We start from the raw sequence: 16444 nt of genomic DNA, 5'->3' as shown, positions 1-16444 counted from the left end.
AAATCAGATGGAAAATTTCTTGTTTCGCTGTTTCACAAGAAACGGGGCTTCCACTTGTCTGAGAAAACCCTTCTGTTTCACTATGCCCCACAATGAATATCTTCCTTAGGATTTCTTTCACCTCTTGCAATGAAACTGCTTTTGCTAGTAGAATGATCGCTCTTATATAGAATTCTTTTGTTTTTCTTCTCATGCTATTCATTTCAGGCCACCTTCTCACAAATTTTGTAAAATGTGCAACATCAATTCGAATGAGACATCTAGGTTTCACTCTCTCATCACCATTCAACATATAACAAAAGCTTTTTTGAATGTATTTAGCAGTTGAGGGCTCCTCAGCGAAAACCCTACTAACTGCTGATATTAAGGCAGCCGAATCATCAATAACTATTTCTTTGGGTTTGGTTGCACCGGACCGCACCCATTCCGATAGCCAATAAGTGATGGCATTCGCATTGTGTCGTTCAGATAGCATGTAAACAACTGGTACAATGCCATCTTCACCTGGGCATATACTAACCACTCCAAGGTAAAGAAATATATGCCCACTATGGTCATTTCCGGGGAGTGGCAACCTTTTTACAAGTTTGCCTGTCGCATCCACAATCAATTTTGAATACTGATTGGCACAATAGTCATTGTAAACTTTAAGCTGTAATGGAGTTGATAGATGTATGAAGAATGGATCAAGCCCAATTTCCTTGATGGCAAATTGGTATGCTGGGCTGGAACTATGCTTCAGCACCTGCAAAGCTTGCAGTGCATTCGGAAGCAGTCTCCGTGATCTCTGAGCTTCAGCTCTTATCTGCCGCCCAACATCAGTAGATGGCAAGTGAGCAGGATATTGTCCTTCACTATCCATCAACTCACTTGCCATCTCTTGTCTCACTTTCGCTGAAGATAAATTTTTATTCAGCATTTCTGCTCCTAATATTTTCCTTTTCCCCCCAGAATATGGTCTCTTTCTAATTGTGTTGTCAAAGCAGTGCGTCTTATGCTGATCAATACTTCCCCAAACTTTAACAGTTAGGAAGATACCATTTTCCTTGGGGTTTTTTGGTGGAGGATTGGTATGAAAAGCTATTAGAAGATTTTCACATTTGCATACAGCTCTTATCAAGATCCAGAACCTTGCCGTTTCAGAAATGCTCATATGATTTCTTTTGAAGCTCCAAGAGCAAGGCCACTTGAGAGATTGCCAAATGAGATCATTGATTACATCAGTCCACACTCCTGGTTTCAAGACCATATAATTTCGAGATCTCGAAAATCTCTTTGGCTCCTTCCCGATACTTCTGTGGTAAATACGCTCTTCGGGCTCAATAACCTCCCATTGCTCTCGAGATATAAATATATTGAATGATGTTGATGGTACTAAATCAGTTATGTCAACAGTATATCCTTCTTCTTTATCTCCCCCTTTTGAATTTCCTTCACACACAAATTCTTTCTCTTTCTGAAAACTACTCCCTTCTTCTCCATCTTCTTGTTCTCTTTCTTCATCTTCTTCCTCTTCCACTTCTTCCAGTTCTTCTTCGCCTCCTTCATTACCACATATTACATCGTGATCACTTCCAGATACTCCACCACATTGCCTTTGCAGCAATCCCAAATCGTATTTTATGTTCCATTTATTACAACTAACAAATGTATAAAGAGCTTTTTCACTTTTTTCGATTCTGTAATGTTTTTTGATCGATTTCCACACATCATTGCTTGGGGCAACAACACTTCCATTGACGACTATCTTATCCTTATTTTCAACCAATATATTCTTGATAATAACAGGATTGTCACTTGGATTTATCCCTCTAGGCACGAAACGGGCTTGTTTCTCCTAAAACCAAAATGGAAGATAATTGTAAGTTATAATCTCAATCTTTGGTTGTAAGACTATAGTAAATGCAAATTGGAGAGGCAAGTGATGGTGGCTCCATCTTTGAGTGAAATTGGTAAATTTCAAGTAGTAGAAAAAGTTCAAACTGTTCGTCTGCTTTGTGTTCGTTTACAACAAACTTGACAAAATGTTTATTTGTCCATTCTTATAGATCATATTAGATTGAACGGAACTTGACAAACACATATGCACATCATGTAAGTTATGTTCAATCTAATACAATCTATAAGGAGGGAGAAATGAACATTTTGTAAACAACTTTGGTGTAAACGCGGCTTTAACCTGACTCCTCATTGAAAATATGTTAATTCAAAGAACTATGAGAAATGGAATTAAATAACAGGAAAGGAAATAATATATCAAAAATAAGAAACGAGTAGCACAAATTCAAGCCTTCACTGAACCGTTGTAATTGGACAAGTGACGAGTATTTGTTTTTATCTAGAACACGAATAAAACATGATTCTAAAATGTCATAATGATTGACATATCTAACACATTTAGGGCCGTTTGCACAGTATAGACTGCTAAACTCGATTAAGTTAATCGAGTTTAAGTTACTCTGAAAGTTTAAACTTGGATCGGTTTTCTCAGTGCATTTACTAAACCAGTTTAAGTTAAACTAGTTTGGCGATAAGTTGGTAATAGAATGTCATTGTCTATAATATCAGGAAGGCTGATTTTTACAAGAAATTTGTTATTTGTGTAAATTGAAGTTATGTAGCTATTATTTCCTTGTTCAAAATCCATAGAGCTGTAAGCTGTACGGTAATAAAAGTGAAAAGCGATCAAGAAATTCTTCAAAAAATGATGAAATGCTATATTATTATTAGATACAAACTTATATTTAGTAGGCACCAAAAAATATATATTTTAGAATATTTTAAAAAAGCGATTTTGTTACGCTTAAATCTACTACGGTCTTCCTCGTTTATTAGAAATCTCTCGAGCAAAATATCCCAGTTATGTGTTATTAAAAATATGTTTCCTAATCAAAGACCACTGTTAAAAATTGTCTTATTTCCTATCAAGTGGATTATTTAATCAAATACTGGATTGGCAGTTGCTTTACTCAAGCAAAACCGTTAAGAAAATTCTCTATCATCCCAGAAATTTAAATCATTCGTTTTTGCCCAATTTTTCTTAGTTTTAAGATTTCTTCGCAGTCATCTTTATCGATCGCATCGAAAACTTCTATCAATTATTCCTCCATTATAATTATTTTTACATTCAAATAAATAATTCACTATAACCTAATATTAATCATTATTATCGTCTACAGAGGCATTAAAAACAAACGTCGAAAAATAATTTACTATTAGCTGTTTCCCCATCAAATCTTTACAGGATGTCAAGTTAATCCAAATTATTTGGTTTAAACCTCCTGCTTTGGAGGTTTAAACTTTCCCATACTTTAAAACCAATACAGAGTTTAAACTGATACTGTGCAAACGGAATTTTAGTTTAAACCAAAAAAAAATCACACTGTGCAAACGGCCCTTAGAATAACATATGCAATTTGAAGCTTGAAATTTATCAATTTCACTCAGAGATGGTGCCACCATCACCCGTCTCTCCCAAGTACCAAGTACAACAACTTTTCGCGATCACTGCATAAATAGGCAGGTTTCGTGACAATTCTTTCAGGAGGGAGTAAATTAGAGTAGATATAATGTAAATCATTATTCCCTGATTTACAATATTGCAAACATTTAAAATAATACTATCATCCACTTGCAGGTAATAATAAATATCAGGGAACTGAGCTTCGCTCTGGAGTAGAAAAGCATAGAAAATTTATAACAAGAAAGGAAATTATAATATATTCATAGTTCATATTTAGAATGATATACTATGTTTGCTAGAATATTTGTTAATGTACTATTCTACACTAATAGCATCTACTTACTATTTGGACTTTTCAGAGTAAAAATGTAGCCCAACTACTGTATATTCACATATTTATATAAATGAAGTTTTCAATATTCAGAATTACTTCTAATTCTACTAAGCAAAAAAGAAAAAAGAAATTACATGTAATATATTCATAGGTACATCATCAACACTGAAAATGATCATTGCTAATGGTCATTACTATGTCTTATCACTTTATAAACAAAATACTAAACATGCAAAGAGCCCTCCAATTAATATATTAATTGATACAATTAATATATTTAATTGATACAATTAATATATTTAATTGATAATTAAATATAATTATCAATCCGATTAAAACATCAATAATAAATACTCTTGCACTCTGTGAGAAACCTTCTCTGTTTTTTCAGTGTATCAAAAATACACTTATGTAATGAGTTTTTGACTGTTCATTCCGAAAAAGGCTCATTATTTGAATAATTTTATTATAACCCACTTTTTGGACTATTTATAGTGTATAAATCAAAATTCGGGGAGGAAATAGTTTTGGGCTGTGCCTGTTAGTCCTTCCCCAATCATTTAAGAGAAATGAATTCTGTTTATCAATTAATAGATAACGAGCGAAGCTCGGTGCCCCTATATCAATATTTATAAATGCAGGTTCACACTATTGTTGAATTTGGAATGATTCTAACGGGGCTGTGTTTTTTATGATAATATGATTGCTCTAGCTTTACTATAGAGACATTCTCGAAATGAAGGTAAAACGCAATATTGGTAGTCATATAATAATAAATGGAAATGCTTAAAATACCTTCGATGTAGTATCGTTGTGCAGTGAGAGTTGTTTGGACGTCTGGTTCTCTTGCGACTGATTGGGGCAATGAACACTTGTTGGATCTGGTCGGGTAATCATCTTCTGTCATGGATTCTTAAAGGGTCGGCTGTTGAGACGAGTAGAGCACCATTCAGTGTCGTACGTGAAAGATGATACATTTGTAGAGTCTGATCTGATGGAGGTTCAGATGCCGTGATATGATGATACAGGTATCTGGAAAGTATATTTTAGTAGTCTTTAATATTGTATTCATGAGGCTTCACTGACAAAGAACAACAGGATTGCCGCGTCACCGGGAATGTAAAGAATTATTTTGGGAGGAGAGCTGATATCGAATGTGACAGGGGGGTGTTGATGTGTGTTGAGTCAATTTTGTTAATACAGTATTTGAAAAATTTATTTTCAATACTTATTGTCAAGTAATAAAATTATGAAACTTTCGAAACAATAGTGAACGTTATGAAGTAGACTAAGTAACTAGATTTCCGTTCAAAACAAATTATATACAGGTTTTAAAAAAACTATTGTAGAAGGGTCCACGTTATAATGGTAGTGTTTGATTAGCAATGATATTGCTATCCTTGTCTATCATTCAACAAAGCAGACGTTCAGTACTTATTTTTCCGATGCATTATTGTTGAGTAATAAGTCCTGAAAGTTGAAAAAGTTGGAAGAGAAATTGTCTTTTCAAAGATTTTACACTTTTAAAATTGAATATCTCAAAAACAAAAAGAGATATCACAAAACTCTACCGAACAAAACTTGTAGGAAATTTATCTAGTTTCATTTTTGCTCAGTCAGTCATGTCGCTGAAATTCATTGTTTCCAAGATACATGCGTATTTACCAAAAATGAAAAAAACAACTTTTAAACCACCCTCATCCCTTAAGGACAAGGGGTAGGAATGAGGACTTTTGATATGTTCACCTTCTAAGTAGTTGAAACGAAGCTGTAAAGTCAAATGCCGTTCAACTCCCTCAACTAGAGCACAGCCTCCTCATCCGCCAGGTGCAATCTAGGCAACCCTCCAGGAAAATGATACAATAGACATGATGAGACAATGTGGTCCATGGTTTGAGTCTCTCCACACTCGCAATTGGGTGACTCTGCAAATCCCCAAATATGCATGCTCTTATAGCATCTTCCCTGGCCAGTTCTGAACCTGTTTAGGCGAACCCACTGCTGTCGGGGCAACTCAAATCCTGGAACTCTGCTGCCTGGATCAGACACAAGCTCTTTATTTTTCACCTCCTAATATTACCACATACCAGACCACTTCTGTGCTGTGGAGTTTGCAAATCCTGCTTCATAGGGGTAAAGCCAGATTGGATTTCTGGATTTAAGGTGCAATGCAGCAGGAGAATCTGGATGTAGATCCATATGTATTGGAAGTGTTAGCATTGCACCGATCTTCGTCACCTCCCTTATAGCAATCTCCTCTCTTCTCAGTTGTGGGGGTGGGATGTGACTGAGAACTGGAAGCCAATTGGTTTCTGTTGGCATCAAACAACTAGTGACCACGCGCATTGCACTATTTAGCACTGTGTCCACCAGATGAGTATGGCAGCTTCTCATCCAAACAGGGGCACCATACTCTGCAGCACTGTAGACAAGCGCCAAAGCTGCAGTTCTGAGAGTGTTTGCACTACTGCCCCAAGATGATCCAGCTAGCTTCTGCAACAAGTTCACCCTGGTTGTTATTTTCTTTTTCACTTTCCCCAGGTGCTCACGAAAAGTGAGAGTTCTGTCCAGGGTGATCCCCAGATAGGTTGGATGAGGGTTTGCCTGGATCACTGTGCCACAGAAGTTCACTGTGGGAGCTGCATTAGACTGCTTATTATTCAGATGGAATGAGGTTATGCTTGTCTTGCTTGGATTTGGTTTGAGGCCCCAGTACTGCAGGTAACTTGCCACTTTGTTGATGTCACTTTGGAGAATATCCCCTGTTCCCTCAATGGTGGTTGCCTGTGCTGCCAGTGCAATGTCGTCTGCATACATGAACTTGCGGCCCTGGGTAATTGGGATGTCTGATGTATAAATATTGAACAGTACTGGAGATAGGACAGACCCCTGCAGGACTCCATTGTTCAGGACTTTTTCCTTGCTTATTCCATCTCCAAGATGCACTCTAAAAGACCTGTTTGACAGGATACTGTCAAACAATTGGACAAGTTTATTGCATCTGAACATCTTTCCCAACTTCAGCAGCAGGCCTGACTTCCAGACAGTATCAAAAGCTGCAGACAGGTCAATGAGAACAGCTGATGTTTTAAGCTTCCGCTGGTAACCCCTCTCAATGTGCGTGGTGAGAGCCAACACCTGATCAGTACAACTCCTATTTGGTCGAAACCCTGCCTGTTCAGCTGGAAGAAACTCCTCCACAGTGGGAGCAATGCGTGCCAACAGTATCCTTTCAAAGAGTTTGAAAAGTGTGCAAAGGAGTGATATTGGCCTATAGTTTTTGGCATTGTCAGGCTCCTTTCCTGGTTTCAGCAGCGCAATTATCTTTGACTCTTTCCATTCAGGAGGGAGCTTGCAGCTTTCAATCACCTTTGTGAAGAACTCTGAGAGCCATTTCACAGCCCTTTCACCAAGGTATGCCATCTATACCTGGAGCCTTGTTGTTACGGACTGTTTTAATAGCAGTGGCAACTTCATCCTTATGCACAGCTCTTACAGCAGAGGACAGTTTCCCGTTCTGGGCTGATAACTCTCTCATTTGCCTTCTGACTTATTTCTTGACATTCCTACCGATTTTTAGTTTACTATTGTCCTTCATGGTTTTTGCTACACTGTTTGGAGTGACTTTTGGCTTGATCGGGGTCATTTGAGATGCTGCACCTAGGCGGCGGATAAGGGACCAGGCCTTCCTACTGGAATGTTTGAAATCCATATTTGCTGTGACCTCCCTCCACCGTTCAAGCCGTCCATTGTTCAATTCTTTGATGAGGCTATCTGCAGCCTCCTGGTCACCAGTTTCCTCAACTTTCTTCAATAGCTCTCTACACTTCTTAGACCAGCATGGGATGTAATTTCTAGTGAATCCCTTGGGAATAGACTTTTTGGCTGATGCCATGATAAGGCCAACCAAACGGTGTCCTTCCCCAATCATTTTAAAGAAATGAATTCTGTTTATCAATTAATAGATAACGAGTGAAGCTCGGTGCCCCTATATCAATATTTATAAATACAGGTTCACACTATTGTTGAATTTGGAATGATTCTAACGGGGCTGTGTTTTTTATGATAATATGATTGCTCTAGCTTTACTATAGAGACATTCTCGAAATGGAGGTAAAACGCAATATTGGTAGTGATATAATAATAAATTACCTTCGATGTAGTATCGTTGTGCAGTGAGAGTTGTTTGGACGTCTGGTTCTCTTGCGACTGATGGGGGCAATGCACACTTGTTGGATCTGGTCGGGTAATCATCTTCTGTAATGGATTCTTAAAGGGTCGGCTGTTGAGACGAGAAGAGCACCATTCAGTGTCGTACGTGAAAGATGATACATTTGTAGAGTTTGTTTTGATGGAGGTTCAAATGCCGTGATATGATGATACAGGTATCTGGAAAGTATATTTTAGTACTCTTCAATATTGTATTCATGAGGCTTCACTGACAAAGAACAGCAGGATTGCCGTGTCACCGGGAATGTAAATAAGAATTATTTTGGGAGGAGAGCTGATATCGAATGTGACAGGGGGGTGTTGATGTGTGTTGAGTCAATTTTGTTAATACAGTATTTGAAAAATTTATTTTCAATAATTGTCAAGTTATAAAATTATGAAACTTTCGAAACAATAGTGAACGTTATGAAGTAGAATAAGTAACTAGATTTCCGTTCAAAACAAATTATTTACAGGTTTAAAAAAAACTATTATAGAAGGGTCCACGTTATAATGGTAGTGTTTGATTAGCAATGATATTGCTATCCTTGTCTATCATTCAACAAAGCAAACGTTCAGTACTTATTTTTCCGATGCATTATTGTTGAGTAATAAGTCCTGAAAGTTGAAAAAGTTGGAAGAAAAATTGTCTTTTCAAAGATTTTACACTTTTAAAAGTGAATATCTCAAAAACAAAAAGAGATATCACAAAACTCTACCGAACAAAACTTGTAGGAAATTTATCTAGTTTCATTTTTGCTCAGTCAGTCATGTCGCTGAAATGCATTGTTTCCAAGATACATGCGTATATACCAAAAATGAAAAAAACAACTTTTAAACCACCCTCATCCCTTAAGGACAAGGGGTAGGGATGAGGACTTTTGATATGTTTACCTTCTAAGTGGTTAAAACGAAGCTGTAAAGTCAAATATTGTGCTCCAAACATTCCCTCCAAATTCCCTTTCAATTTATCTACATTAATGTTGAACTGAAGATATTACACTCAACACTATAACGGCTGCAACAATCGTAGGGAGATGCAAGAAATAATGAAATAATACATGAAATTGAAGAGAATATGATGCTCTATGAGCTCATGATTAGCAGGGATTTTTTCAATTAATCGTTAGAAAAGTTATAAGGCCAAACAGATGAAAAATCGGAGTTGGAAGGGTTTTTCTTAAAATGTGACACTTTTGAGAGCTCTTACCTAGAAAACTACGAGGGATATCAGAAAATGTTACAAATGAAACTTGTAGGATAATTTGTATGCTTCAATTTTGTATTCGACAAAAATTTCCGAAAGACGCATATTGTTCGAGATATACGCAAAAAACCAAAATATTTCAAACTACCCCCACTCCCTTAGCACAGGGGGTAGGAGTGAGGACTTTTGATATGTTTATTCCCTTCACTATCCTTAAAAGAGCTGCAGGATCAAAAATTGTGTTCCAAACTTTTCCCTCTATAATCTTTCGTTGACTGGACTATAGTGGAGGTTCCAAATATTTGAATTTTATTATCGGGCTTATATTAGCTCGCCTTTACTCATTGAAGCATATTTTCGTGATTACTAACTTCTATGTAATCTCTTTTCAAGTTTCAAGGCAAATGAAAGTTAAGATTCTACTCTAGAATTCAAGATCAAATAATTATTCTTATAATAACTGGTTACCGAGATACATAGATTTGAATATGTAAATTGTTAACTTTTCGTGTTAGGAATACTGGTAAAGTACAATGGACGATGAATTTTCTATTTTACGACCGAATTTGAATTATAGTTTCTGTAAAATAAGTTGAGACTTAGCCCTCCATCCCAAGAAATTACATGGTTGCCAAATCGTGTAAAATTGCAACTTTCTCAAGTTTCTAATTCACGTCAGAATTGGATGTAGAATATCATCCCCGATATCCTAGTAGTGCAAGAAAAGTTTCAGGGTTGAAGGACAAAAAGAAATTTTACTTATATGATACAATTGGAAACATCGCGAAAATTTGTTTTTCTTTTGAATATCACTTCTCTCAGAATCATGGGGCGTCGTAATGCGTAATAATTTTATATCAAATTAACGGGGAGAATGTCTCCTTTCTATTGGTGTCTGGATAATTTTTATCCGACCAATAGTTATTTTATAATTAATGTTTATGTTCGTCAATGTCGAGACATTTCGAGCAGAAAACTTGAAATTTTCGATATGCTAGAAACTTTTTTGTTTCAAAAGATAAGTAGGTAACTTGAGAAACTCGTCCAATTTCAATGTAATGGAGATGAGCACATTTTTTAAAAAATGCATATTCTGAAAATTTTTTTCTGAAAGTGCATATTCTAAAAACACATTTTTAGCACATTTTTTCTATACCACACTCAAATTATTTGCTTCAGTGGGTGGGGCTGGCGTGAATCTGGCCCTACCCACTAAATGTGTTTTCTTAGGACAAGGAAATGAGCACATTTTTTTAAAGTGGGTATTCTGAGAGCACATTTTTTGGTACCATTCTCAAATCATTCCCTTGAGTGGGTGGGGCTGGTGTGAATCTGGCCCCACCCACTAAATGTGCTTTTTTATGACAAGGGAATGAGCACATTTTTTTCAAAGTGGATATTCTAAGAGCACATATTTTGGTATCATTTTGAAAGAATTCGGGGCCAGCCCCACCCACTAAATGTGCTTTTTTTAGGACAATGAAATGAGCACATTTTTTTCTAAATGCATATCCTAAGAGCACATTTTTTTCTGTGCCACTTTCAAAAAAATTTAAAGTGTTTATTCTAAGAGCACATTTTCAGCACATTTTTTGGTCCTATTAACAAAAAATGTGCTCAACTGGGTGTGGCCAGCTTCACGGAGCTAGTGAATTTGATAATTTTAAGTAATGGTGAATATTATAGTAAGTTTATCAATTGATCATATCACAATTTAGAGGAATTACATGAGAATGTGCAGGATAATCAGCAGCATTCGCCGCGAACAAGAACAAGAATATACAATGCAAAATAAATACTTGACTAAAAATAGTATAAACCTAAATTTGATAATAATTTGAGATTTTATAATAATTTATGAAATTTCTTACTTAAGAATATCATCTTATAGTTTTTATTGATGTCTTAGTCTTTTTTTCAACACAGAAAGTTTTTAAAAAACTTACATTCGAAGTAGGTTGGAAGGTCTAAGCTCAGATAAGGAAGCATAATAGAGTTGTCTGTCATTGAGCCAATTGAATTCAATACCTTAACCAGAAATTTGATCAACTTATGAAATATATATGTTTGTATGATATTACATACTTAATATTAGTATACGATAAAAATGAATACATATATTTAAATATTTTATTCTATTCTGGTTGCCATGGCAAAATTGTAACGTGCTATAAATTTCCGGCTCTAAATTTTTTGTCTAAATTCAATATTCTCTAAATTTGGCTTAGCGGTTTTGTGTTTTGTTTCGGTTTTGTATATGTTTGGACTTTTTAACATCAATATGAACTTTATTCCGAAGTGAAAAGTGTAAATTTGAAGTATTGTGCTCACTATAACCTTAGTGTCCGGTTTCCCATTAGGGAACTTTGGACTATATACGGTGAGGTGGAACTACCCTTGGGTCTCCCCACCATTCAAAGCCATACGCTAATAATAATTCTATTCAAAATACTAGCCAACGAATATTTTTTATCTGTGATTCAAATCTAAAACACGTGAACTGGATTTGGCCATTGTTTCAAGATGATCATTGCTACAACTTTTGCTGATAGATAGCGCTAGCAGTGCCAGCCAGACGACCGGTTCATACTTTACGGTTTTACATTTTATGTTATGTTGTTAAGGAAAACATTCTCATTAATAACATGAGTTTTTAAAACTATTTGATTTGCAATTTCTATAAAAGCAATGTGGGTGAAGGAAAAAATGTTGTGTACATCACGAGAAAAAATTATTTTTCTCCCTCAGGGAAATTGTTGCCCTCGGCTTGGCCTCGGGCATCAAACATTCCCCTCAGGGATATAAAGCTGTATTTTTCACTGTAGATATTGTGATGAATCTTTTGAATAAATCTCATGAAAGGAGAGAATTAACTAGAAAAAATTGTAATTACCCTTATAGAATGAAAGATCTGCCAAACGAATAGTTAGCACCTGAGCGATAAGGCTTCCTTATCAACAGCTGAGTATAAGATAAGAGTACCATTTTGTACTATGCATTTTTTCAAAGAATTATTTAATAAAATTATAATTATTTTGCAAATTAAGTACAAACCATTTATGAATTGCTCATTGAACTTTTGGAGGTTACACTTTTGTTTACAATTGATCAGATGTTTTTGTAGCAGCTCAGACACAGCTGACTGGCTCAATATACTATAAATGTCATGCCAGGTTTTCATGCGAGCTATAATATTATTTTTAAAATTAAGAACTATTGATAAAGGACAAAGAATTTCAAATAGAAAAAAAAATGTATATATTATTGTTAAAATTATTTATTATTCACGAAATTACATTATAATGTCAAATGTTATTGTAACTAACTAGGTCATAGCATGAATATTGTATTACTGATAAGAGCAACAAAAATTACTTATAATAGTTTCGAATATAATAAGAATTGTATAGAGATATTAAATTATAAATTATTGATTCAACTGAGTCACATGGTGAATGAATCTCTTTGGCAAGTCTAAGCCAATCATATGTCATAGAAATGGCACCAAAAGGGATGATCGTTTGAAAGCATCATATGTTAATCTGTTATCAGACAACAAACTTGCCTTATCATATATGCTAGTGCATGTACACTGTATAGAGGAACTGTATCTAAAGAATTAAGCAATTTAAAAAATTATACAAATTAAGTTACTATTGTAATCAGAGGAATTATATTTTGCTGCTTGCCACTGATGTCATACCTACGTCATAATTATTCTACCAATGGCAAATTTTCATGCAAATTAATTACACAGAGATTCTCAGAAAAAGGTTCTAGAAGAGGCTTAGAAGAAGGCAAGTCACTTCCCTTTTAAAATCCTCACCGCTAAGATCTTGTTCAAAGTTACCAAAGACCTATTAGTGAAGTTTTGTTCGATTTTTGTATATTTTATCTGTGAGCCAATATTTTAGGCTATTTTATTTGTATTTTATAAATTTATTTCATCAATTGATAATTCTAGAAATTCAAATTTAATTATCCCCTAATTTATTTGGTGAAGGAGATATTTAATTAGATGGAGATATTAAAATTCCACACATGCTAAGACCGAAGCCTGGACCAGCAACCAATCATACCAAATTTGATCTAAGGGAATCACGACCGCCAAGAGGATTCATGTGAGTTTTATATTTTTGGGGCCCCAATCTATGCTTCAAAAGAAAATACAGTGCAGAAAATATAAAATTTTTCTTTGTTAAAGTAAGGGCCTCGCCAACAAGCGCTTATAATTATTAAGATCCTAGATTTTATCTGGTATAGAATTTATAAGAACTTGTAGTTGATTAACTATCCTCCGCTGCCAGAACCACAACCCAAGTAATTATTAAAATCTTTTATAATTTGTTTTCACTATTTTTTCAAAAAACTGTTAAATTTATCAATTATAAAATTCTGTTGAATCATGCATGGTATCATGCGAGCACAAGCAAACTTCTAATCATTTTGTTAATGTTAAACTATTCTCAATCTGTAATCCAAGCTCTAAATCTGCACTGTCAAACCATATATTTTATTATATTATATTTCAATTTTGTCAATTCGTCTTCTGAGTTCGATTATTTCTTAAGCCTGTCAATTATTGTGTCTGACATGTTCTATATTATCAAGAACCGATCAAGTATGATCATTGAAATAATTGAATCAACCTGGATATTGGAACAGATCTAAGTGGATGTAGTATGTGGAGTCAGATCGAGATTACCTATTCTCTGTCCTTACCTGCTCATATATCAGCTTTTATCTGTTACCAACTTCGGCTTGGGAGCAAATTTGTCGACTGTATAGCAGATGCAGCTGGAGATCATATAATTTCCTACAATAGAGCATAAAGCCCGACAAGACTCTGTTCTCGAAATATATTCCAAACGATCTCTGGTCCTTAGTACCATTTTAATCCTTCGGAACTTATTAGAGACGCAGTCCCGTAAATTATCTACATCGGGATTTTTGCTCGACCTGTATGATTTTGTATGCTGTTCCATCACAGGTAATAGTTTTAAGATATCCGTATTCAGTGTTTAGCAACCACTACACTACTTTTAAAAATTTTTATCACTATACAATCTGTCATAAGAAGAATCAAGGGTGAGCGAGTGTTTATGCCTCCCACGATTCAGACGATTGTATCAAATATTGTAGTGGCTCAATCAGTCTGGTGTTCACTTAGCGTCCACGCACGCATTTTCAAAATTTCTAACCTCAATACTGGTGACTCGATTCATTATACGTGTATCGACCTAACCTTGGAGGCTATAGTAACTCCCCCAAGAAGAGCTCCACAATATACAAATAACTATAATATTATGTAATCTATTGTCATTATAATTTCATCATAATTATTATCTACTAATAGATATGAGAACTTGATCATTTTTCTATCAATGAAACAAAATATATTACAATATCATGACTTATTCCAAAAGTATTATTACTGGTAATTATTGGTAATTTATTGGTAATTTTTCGGAGATTCAGCTTCAAGATTATGTTACGTTCCTTTCATTTTTACTCGCAATTATCTACCATCTACCGTTTCAAGTTCCAAAACTATGCCAGTTTTAATAATAAGTTACTTGTTCACTGAACATTTTATCACTGATTATAAATTGAATCCTCTAACAACTATTGGCCATGATTTAAACAAAATTATGTAATTGTTTTTCTTTAATATTTTTGTAAATATTATATTTTCTTTTCCTAATATGCTACTTGTTTTTTGAATGTAAAACTTCTCAAAATTGTATATTTTTATATTTTCTTTTATTTTTTGTCTTTTATTCAATAAAATTGTATGTTGTTTTGTAAAGGAGACAAAATGGGGTTACCTATTATCTCCATAAATAAATAAATGATTCTCCTTCCTGGGAGACTAGCAGGGGTCCACCCAATACCTACTATTACTTCAAAAGTAATAGTAGGTATTGGTCAACCCCCCCATCATTGAAAAATGAGCATAGTAACCTCCTTCTCATGCATGAGGCAAGTGGGAGGATGTAGCCGTTTATTCAAAATAACACCTAATTGAGATATTCTATCTGTAGAACAGCTGTTTTGGCGACGGTTTTAAAATAGCACATTTCCAAATCCTGGAAAAAAACTACCTAACCAAAAGTCAGAGTTCGATTACCGACTTTTTTAAATGTTCAAACTTTTAACAATTAGTTATTAGCTTTCATGAAAGATAAATAATATTTAATAAATACCGTCACTAAACTAATAGAACAATCTGACAATATAAAGTATTTAGGAATAATAGTACATGATTCATTGGAATGGAACAAGCACATATCATATGCAATTGAAAAAAAATATGGAAGCTTATAAATTTTATCATTTGAGGGTATCATAAACAGTAATGTTGAAAACTGTGAACCTGAAATCAGTTGAATCTTTTTTAAGGTATGGTCTGCTAGTTTGGGTTTAGTATAAATTTCACTTATTTCTCACTGTTGTTCCTTTTTTCAGGTACGTTATTACAGATCGTATTGTGAACCATCCAGTTACTTCCAATATATCAAAATTATCTAAACAAGAATTCAAGTTGACTAGTCAGAGCTCATTTATGGATGATAGTTCTTTTGAAATCAAATCTCCCAGTGTAGACGAAGATTCAGTGAGTATTTACAAAGATTATTGTGCTAGATCAAGAGGTGTTTTGTTGGACGAGAAGACGAAACAATCCTATGAACGGTATGAAAAATGTGAACTCGGATTATTCACTTGCTATGCGGTTTGAATTGATGCTTGGAGATAGTTCGATTTAATTGAAGAGACTGGAAACGATACAATGAATACTCATGAAATATATGTAAGTATTCCCAGTCAATCATTGGAGTATATGGAAATATTCAACTACTGTTTTCTTGTTAGGTACCGTAATGTTAGTTTTTCTATAAAGTTTATAAAGCGTATTCAACTTTAACTACCACACATGTAAATGTACAGTATGGGTAGCAATTTCAAGTTTCTGAATTACGATATTACTTTTGAATTGAAATAAAATCTGTTGCTTATGGAAAGAAATGTGTGTTATACTTCGACTTCACAAACGTTTTACTGTATTAAAAATACTTCTTGCATAGAGTACATTCAATGTTGCACATTCATACTGATTTTCTTGAAAGCAACAGGAATAGAATTTCTAAAAACAATAATGGCCATTTCTTTCATACTTTGGAAAATGTTTGATCAAATATTAATTAAGTTTACTGTCAACTGTGACTTCAAT

The 16444-nt window shown here is 34.6% G+C and overlaps 1 protein-coding gene across 1 annotated transcript in view; it reads left to right on the top strand.

Annotated features, from left to right (window-relative positions):
- Positions 1-16239, top strand: part of LOC111057159 (polyphosphoinositide phosphatase) — a 99868-nt gene extending 83629 nt beyond the window's left edge. Inside the window, exon 15 of the mRNA XM_039429406.1 lies at positions 15682-16239. Within this exon, the coding sequence (XP_039285340.1) occupies positions 15682-15952 (271 nt within the window). The 3' untranslated portion in view covers positions 15953-16239. The remainder of the gene's footprint in view (positions 1-15681) is intronic.
- Positions 16240-16444: the final 205 nt, after the last annotated feature.

The sequence above is a fragment of the Nilaparvata lugens genome, chromosome 1 (genome assembly GCF_014356525.2).
Source record: "Nilaparvata lugens isolate BPH chromosome 1, ASM1435652v1, whole genome shotgun sequence".
Lineage (NCBI taxonomy): Eukaryota > Metazoa > Arthropoda > Insecta > Hemiptera > Delphacidae > Nilaparvata > Nilaparvata lugens.
The sequence above is the reverse complement of the archived record's forward strand: the minus strand, read 5'-3'. Positions and strand labels throughout refer to the sequence as shown.